This window comes from Alligator mississippiensis, chromosome 5, assembly GCF_030867095.1.
Source record: "Alligator mississippiensis isolate rAllMis1 chromosome 5, rAllMis1, whole genome shotgun sequence".
NCBI classification, from domain to species: domain Eukaryota; kingdom Metazoa; phylum Chordata; order Crocodylia; family Alligatoridae; genus Alligator; species Alligator mississippiensis.
The window spans coordinates 10,143,795-10,152,316 of NC_081828.1; the positions used below are offsets into that span (position 1 = coordinate 10,143,795).

General features: G+C 45.4%; 1 protein-coding gene across 1 annotated transcript; it reads left to right on the forward strand.

Annotated features, from left to right (window-relative positions):
- The first annotated feature begins 610 nt into the window (after window positions 1-610).
- On the forward strand, window positions 611-8,256 carry LOC106738071 (uncharacterized). Its single transcript, XM_059727848.1, has 3 exons — window positions 611-1,325; window positions 3,110-3,212; window positions 6,644-8,256. Exons 1-3 carry the CDS (start codon window positions 1,104-1,106, stop codon window positions 7,438-7,440), a joined length of 1,122 nt encoding a protein of 373 aa, XP_059583831.1. The 5' UTR covers window positions 611-1,103; the 3' UTR covers window positions 7,441-8,256.
- Window positions 8,257-8,522: the final 266 nt, after the last annotated feature.

Consider the following 8,522-nt stretch of genomic DNA (forward strand, 5'->3'; position numbering starts at 1 on the left):
CAAATGAACAGCGACGTGCTGCAAAACACACATCCCTCAATAAATCCTTTTATAGAGATTGCAACGGGGGCCTTTGAAGAGCCCACCCGTCTGCAGTTGGCACCCAGCTCATTATCAATGCCAGAAAAAAAGATTGGATTTGTGGACTCCATGACTTTGGACGTGAATAGGTCACCAAATGCGCCACGCCTGGTGGGTGCAGCCAGGTATTTTGGTGTCTCGAGTAAGAGAACCACCAACAGGGGCAATCCTGGTCAACACTGCTGGAGTCAGAAGGGCTTATTTTGCATGAGCTGGTAGCCAACCCCTCATTTTCAAAGCTGCCCATGTGAAACGCAGCCTGCTCTACCCCCCACGTCTGGGGAAGTCGGGGGTCTGGTCCCTGCAGTTGGAAATCCTGGCAAACTGAGGCCCCCCAAAATACTGGTGAGCCAGGAAGAGCGCACGCACCCGCCTCCGCCTGCCCAAGGGTTTTTACACCCAAACGTTTGCCAAGAATTTCCCCAACTCTTTGAGTTAGCCTCATAAAAGATTGACCCAAAGAGCCTGGTCTGCCCAAACTCCTCCCGGCAGCCCCTAGTGCATTGCTAGCTTAGTGCAAGAGCGATCTTGTAGCCAGGGCGGCCCTGCGGGAGGCGAGGATTTCCCAGGGGGTATCTCGTGTTGGACCAGGTCTGGAGTCAGGGGAGGGTTCGAGCCCACAGCTTCTCCTTCAGCTCTGAGCCCTAAAAGAGTAGGGCAGAGCAGGGCTGGGGCCTGCCAAGGAGGAACAGCTGGTCCGAGTACCCCAGCTCCATCCTCTGCCCAAGAAAGATCTAGCCTTGCAGTGGCCTTTCCCTCCGCGTCCCCCGCCATTCAAGGAGGCACAGCACGCCGCAGGGCAAGGGGCCAGCTCCAGGCAGCAAGCAGCTCCCCCGGGGAGGCGCTCACAGAAACGGCTGGGCGATTCCCTCCCCCCCCTTCACCGGCCAGGGGAGAAGGCAGAGCCGTCCTCCGCTCCCCGCCCCCGGCAGGTGCCCTTGGGCCGGGGGCGCGGAGGCGGGGAGGAGCCGGCGGCCCTTCATTAGGGGCGCGGAGGCGGCGGCGCGGGCCGGGGCCGGTGCATGGCGGGCGGCGGCGGGGAGGCGGCGCGGGGCCGGCGGCGGGGCCGGGCACCCAAGTGCGCGCGGTGCCGCACTCACGGCGTCGTGTCCGGGCTGCGCGGCCACAAGCGCCTGTGCCGCTGGCGGGACTGCGTGTGCGCCGGCTGCCGCCGCGTGCGGGAGCGCCAGCGCGTCACCGCGGCACAGGTGGCGCTGCGCAGGCGGCAGCAGGGCGGCGCCCAGGTGAGCTCTGCGCCGCGCCTCAGCTTGCCGCGTCTGTGAAATGGGTACAATTTAAAAAAAATATATTATTTTTTTTTATTGGAGGGTTCCAGTTACCTCAGTTTGCCGCGTCTGGGAAATGGGTACAATTTAAAAAATATACAAATATATATATATATATATATATATATATATTTTCCCCTGGAGGGGGGTTTCCAGTTACCTCAGTTTCCTGCTCCTGTGAAATGGGTACAATTTAAAAAAAATTATTAATTTTTTTTTATTGGAGGGTTCCAGTTACCTCAGTTTGCCGCGTCTGGGAAATGGGTACAATTTAAAAAATATACAAATATATATATATATATATATATATATATATATATATATATATATATATATTTTTTTTTTCCCCCTGGAGGGGGGTTTCCAGTTACCTCAGTTTCCCGCTCCTGTGAAATGGGTACAATTTAAAAAAAAATTATTATTTTTTTTTGTATTGGAGGGTTCCAGTTACCTCAGTTTGCCGCGTCTGGGAAATGGGTACAATTACAAAACTTTAAAAAATTTTTTATTTTGGCGGGGCGGGGTGTGCAGATACCATGTGGGATGCCTTGTGTAAGGGGGGGTCAGAGGCTGGCACATGCACGGCTCTGCTCGCGGCACCTCATGGTGGAAGGAAGCCAGGGGAATGGTGTGGACTAATTGGAGATTAGTTGGATGTTGGGGACGGGAGGGACCCGGTCGGGGAAAGGCTGCGGCTGTGTGAAGCCACCCCAACCCCACCTGCGTCTGGCTGCAGTTTTGCACATCCAGATTTAGGGCGCTGGACATTGCCCTCAAATAAGGGAAGTGGCTGTTCAGGCAGGCTCCGGCTGGTTGAGCATCTGGGCAGGTGGCCACGTTGTCGGGTGCCGAGCGCTCCCCAGCGCCAGCGCCCTTGGGGCCCTGGGAAACCGACCCGCTCGTTTGAGCTGAGTGGCAGCGTTCCCGCGCTCTCGGCTGGGACGTCGCCCCCTCCGGCGGCAGATCTCCGGTGGGGAGCGCAGCGAGCGCATCTCGGCGTTGGGCTCCCGCTGTCAGAAGTCCCAGCCTGCGTATTCCTGACAACTGACATTTTCTTCGGCGTCAAGGAAAGGAGTTCAGGGCTTCAGGGAGGAGCGGAGGAACGCTCCCTGTGAATGCATATTTCAAAAATAGCACTGTCGTCTGCTCCTTATTTTTCCAGAATTACTCTGTGGCCGCAAACACTTCGGGGTTGAAATCTCAATTTCTCTGTAATTGTCCTGGGGTGAGGAATGAAGAAGAGCTGCAGTCGCCCTGTCAGACAGGTGTTTTTTCCCTACGGAGTCTGTGAGCCTCTGTAGGAAATGTAGATCGTGCTGAAGAACCAGCATCTGTTGGACAAGATCGTGCCCAGTGTGTTAGCATCGGCTCGCTTTTCACTGGCTGAATTGTGCCCTCGCATGTTTTAAGTGGCGAAAAAGGGAAAAGGAGTCAGTGAAGAAGGTTGCTTTCCCTTCTTTAAGTCTGCAACAAAATGAAAGTCTGTTCAGATAATTAAATGTGTGTTTAAGTTTCTAGATTTCTAACAAGATGCAGTTAACAACAAACTCAAATGTCTAGGTGGGATTTATAAAATAAGATTATAGAGAGATTTTTCTTTTTTAAATCCTTTTGACTGATGTTTTCCTCCTTTCAAAATAACTTGAGTATGTCTAGTATGCTCGTTTTAGTGGTATTCTAGCAACGAAACGAGTGAAATGAATTGCATAACTTGTCATATTTCTTTCCGTGACTTTGAACAGGCTAAGAAAAGTGTTGATAGTGAATGTTCGGTTTCCAGTCGCAGGCAGAAGTATCAGCGTTATCCCAAGAATGCCAGTATTTTGGTCAAAGGCATATTGGAAGGTAAGCATTTACCTGTGTTCCCTGTTCAGCAAATACTAAGGCATGTGGCCAACTTTAGGCATGAAGGAGCTATTTCAGTAAGGCTACTGGTTCAGTTAAAACTAGGCAAGTAGTAAGAACTTTGCTAAATAATTATTTTTAATTACCTGCAGCTTTAAAGCACATATGCCAAAGCTAGCACATAGTCTTTTTAGATCTGTTTTTACAGATGTAGAATCCAAGGAAAGGTTTCTTAGATTTCATAGATGCTAGGGTCGGAAGGGACCTATTAGATCATCGAGTCCAACCCCCTGCTCTGGGCAGGAAAGAGCGCTGGGGTCAAATGACCCCAGCCAGGTGAAATAGCTGGTTTGTTAATAGTTTCCAGTTTTAACACTTAGGATCGGACTGTGCTACCTACCCTTGCTTACAGTGAGGAATGCCTCATTCAGGAAATAATTCTCTTGTCCTCTGTAAGGCTGATCGGTGTAAACTATTCAGGGTCATGAAGTCAGGCCCTTAATCTTGCAACTTGCACAATATAGTAAAAAAATATAAAAATCCCTTGGCTGGTGTATGCTTTTAGTATTACAATACATTGTAGGTTACTCTTTACAGAACGTGTTTCTCTCCAAGAGAGCACCTCTACACTTGCGATTAATGCACACAAATAAACTCTGGAGCGTATTTGCGCGCAGTACATGGAGCCTGGTCAGAGCAGCATGAGGCAATGGACCCAGGGGGTCAGCCTGCCAGCCCAGGCTCCACATGCTGCAGAGGGGCTTCAGCGTGGTGGCTGCCTGCCAGCTAGCCCTACACGGATGCACCCTGTGCCCCAGCCAGCCAGGGCAGCGTCGGCCCATGCGCTACCATGCATGAAAACCTCCACAGCAGAGTAGTAGTTACATTTTGCAAGTACTACCCTGCTGCAGAATGTATTTCGTGTGCCCGAATAGGGCATATGGAGATGGCAAGATATTTAGTGCGCGGTTAATATAGTCAGCTGCTCAGTAAATGTCTCCTGTAGACATGCCCACAGTTTACTTTTGTGAAACTACCACACTCAAAACAGCTTCTGTATCAGCAGATCTTTGGCAAATCCAAGAAAGAGACTGCTTATCCCAAGTTGTACAACCAGGCTTAAAAGAGGTGTCAAAGAGGTTCTGCTGTTTTAAAATATTAAATGTTGCAAAGGATCTGTTTTTATTGCTATACGTTTGTGATTCTAAATCCTAATCGACATTTTCTATTGCTTTCCACAGAAATTCTGTGCTAGTCCCTCAGATCTAGATTTGTCAGCTTCACAGAAGGACACGCATTCATTTTATAATGTTGCATTTGACTATTTTACATGGATAATAACGATATCCCGAGTTGTGACACTTAAAGTTTTTTAAAAACCTTAAGATTTTGGGAAAGATGCAAGTTGTTTTCCTTGGGCTTTAAACCAACCTCTAATAAATATTATGCAGAAGTTAGGACCGGGTAGCACCTGGTTCAGGGGCAGGAGCTTTCATAGGCAACAGTCTACTTTGTCAAGTGTTATCTGTCCAATAATGTCATGAAGTGACGGTCTGCAACTGCCTTCGTGGAAAGAGTGGCTCTTCATCTTAGCATGACAACACCTAGTGGCAGGAAGATGAAGCCAGATTAGGCCCCGGCACAGCAGACTCCTTACAAACACACCTAACTTCATGCGTGCTGGGGATCCCTCATTTTTAATCATGTCTTATTAGAATTAGGTATGTGCTTAAGTGCCTTGCAGGACCTTACAGTAGAAATTAGGGCTCATTTAAATGGAACATAAGGCATGCTTTTTCTCTCCTTCAACGCATTGGTTGCAGCAGTGCGGAGACCTGTGCATTTGCTCTGTTGGTTTTCTAGATGAATTGGGGATGGGGGAATTTGCTTAGGACAACTGAGAAATTTCATCTCACCCAAAACAAAATATTTATATTCCGGGGGGGTGCAGATCCCTCCTCCCCAACTTTACCCTTTTAAAACATGTACTTGAATTCTAATAAAACAAAAAATTATTTAGATTGTGGGGAGGGGACTGGAATAAACCTTGAGACTTGCAACACAAAACCAGGAAGAATTGTGCATAAAATTTAATCTGTATCTGGGGGTGGGGGTCCACACTTCATGGCCAATTTTGGCTGCTTGGATATTTTATCAATTTTTTTTAATTTAGTTTTAATTCCAGTTGGTTCCTAGATTAAAATAAAATGAAACCTGCCATTCTTAAACCAATTTATAACTGTTGACACATAATTTTGCACCAGAACCTAAGAAGTTTTCAAGTTGATAAGGATTTAAAGTCCAGTTTTTTGTTGTTTTTTTTTTTTTTTAACAAGGGCAGTTTAACCATTAGTACAAACTGCCAAGGGATGTCATGGCTTCTCCACTGCTTGAAGTCCTGACACACACATGCTTTGTCTCAGCCACACGTATTTGCACTCAATGAAAGAATTATTCAATTGAAAGTCTATGGCCTATCTTATGCAGGAGGTCCGGGCAGCTTGGCCTTCGTCCTTATTATAGTTGCTATATTGACTTCACTGTAAGAAGGCCTTACATTTGTGAGTCTCCCTGTACATTTATATATATGTAATTATACTTGTGTAAATGTTAATCCTAATCAAAAATGTTTTGTTTGATCTGAATATAAAATACTAGGACTCTTGGTAAACTGTAAGTGGAAAGAAGGTAGCATGGTATAGCTGATAGGAAAGTGAATTGGGAGTCAGAAGGTTTGGGGACTATTGCTAGCTTTATTCCTAGCCTTTCTCCTAGGTGGGTATGCACAAGTCACTTTGCTCCTCTGTTCTCAGGACCTCTTTCTTTGTTTCTTGCCTACTTCGACTGTAAATCTACTTGCAGTCTGTTATTCAGGCTTAGAACGCCTGACGCTTTAAGCTCACAAATAACTTGGCTGTTCCATAATTGTATTTTGTTGTGGTTCAGGACAAAACCACAACGCTTAAAACATTTTTGTGAAACAGAAATTCAGGAAATGAGTTGGTTCAAGAAAAGAACAAATAAAATGTTTTGTTTTCAGCTAATTTTTACTGTTTCCGTCGGGACCAGAAAGAAAGAAGTTAGGTGTGTCTGGGCAGGGCAATATAAGTAACAACTCAAAAACTGCAAATGGGAAGACTGAGGAAAGTAAAATACTCAGTTCTGTTTCAAGTTATTCTGAAAAAAAAAATGTCATCCAAAAAAGTAATTGAAATGAGCAGTTTCATGAAACTGTCAGCCGATGAAATATATTTTGCTAAAAAAAAAAGTTTTGGCCAGCTTACTCTAAGACATGCAAGGTAGGGACAACCTGTTACCATGTGTTTGCATGGCACTAAGCTGAAGAAAGCCCAAATCTTTTGTAGCAAGAAGTTCCAGTATTGATAATTGATAAAGAAAACGCTCAAGAAAGCTTTCCATTGTTCTCCTAGGCTATAAACCTCCTCCACAGGAAAACCGACGTCTTATTTCTACCTTGAGTGAGAGGATGAGGAAACGAAGAACATTTGCAGATAAAGAGCTGGAGTGCATAATGCTGGAGAGAGAACTCAGGCAGAGAGAACTGGAGGACCCAGCTGGCATGCACCATCTCCAGAGACCAAAAGAAGACTGCTTACCAGTCACAGAAACTAATCTGGGTAGGACTGGACACAGCCAGCCTTGTGACACATATTTTAACCATGATTTTCTAAATGTCTGTTTTCCTCTGATACATTCAAGCACTACCGTTCTAGAATACGGGCACTGCCATTGTCAGACTCAAGGTTTTTTTCCGTTGAATGTAATTACTTTTGCATCAAGTCAGATCAAAAGCAGCTCTGTGCAGAAAACTGCCTTGGCCAGGAATGCTGTGAAATGGGCAGAAACGTGCAAAGAAGGGGCCTGTGAGTGGAGGGAACTGACTCAGGCCGGTGTCTTTTCCACAGAGCATAGCTCCTTTCAGAAGGAGCTGAGATCAGAGGCAGAAAAAACGCAAGCACGTTCTGAAAAAGTTAAAGAGCATTGTGTATCCAGCCGCAATCAGGACAGTAGATCGCAAGGTTTTATTGTACAGAACGTCCACAGCGTAGGGGAAAAGCAGAGCGTGAACCAACCTGTGAAAAATAAGCATGGTGTGGCCAAAGAGACTGTCAGATACTTGGCTAGACTATCCCGAGAATGCGCATCAGAAACAAAAATTCAAAAGCAGAGTTTATCGTTTTCAGTCGAATCTTTGTTAAAAGGCTAAGCCTGTATAAATAACCATTTAGGGGTGCAGTCTTGCTGCATTTTCTGCAGTGACCAAAATCTCACTCCCTCTGACAAGAGTAGGCTTGAGCACTGAGTGTTTCAGGTAAGAATTTGTTTTTGTTTCAGGGAAGAACTGTGAGTCTGTCTACACAGCAGACCATGGCAAAGATACCATATCTAGCTTTAAATTAACTTGCTTCTGGTACCTGCGTTATCGAGCTGCGACGGGACAGAGCTTTGTGTAAACTTGAAGTCTCTCCTCCTTTAAAGAAATATTCGGTAAATTAGAGGATGATGAGAAGTAGGGTAAATTAGCTTGAATGAAACTCACAATACACTGCAGATTGTGGGACTGAATCTGTAACCCTTGTTCCTCTGAGTAGTGCCAATCATTTACAGTCTGATTTATTACGTTGCCATTTGAATTCAATGAAGAACTTCCATAGACCTGAATGGGAATGGACCTGTACCTTCAGATGTGATTTACTTGTGAGCGTCACAGATGCAAGGTCAAACTCTCCTTATTGAAGATACATTACATTCAAAAGACTGCCATGAAAATAATTGATACTGTATTATTTTGGTTATACTGTATTTCTAATGTAATTTATGTTGCTTGTTTTTAAAGTAACTGTAGTTTTAAGGTCTTTTTTAATACTGTCAAGAAAAGTGTAGTTTTTATAATGCACATTTTTCTAGCTGATTGAGGATATTTGGCTATTTTTCAGTTTAATTCCTTGTTAGTCCACGTTGTTAATTGACAAGGTGTCATGTAAATGCATTGTTCACGTACCGAAATAAACACTGACATTGATGCGTGGTGCCATTTTATAGAAATGCAAAACCCAGTTTTGAATACAGTGGGATTAAGTTATAGTGAGTGCATCTATACATGCAATTAATGTAGAGTAATAAACTCTGGAGCAGTTTGAGCCAGAGTAAACTCCTGGGCACAGCGTCTATACATGTGCCTGGGACAGCAGCAGTTTGAACATGGGGATGGCAGTGGAGGGGCTGGGTGGGGCATGAGGCTGCTGAAAGTATGGCTAGGCTCCAGGCAGGAATTTGGCCCCCTGCTAG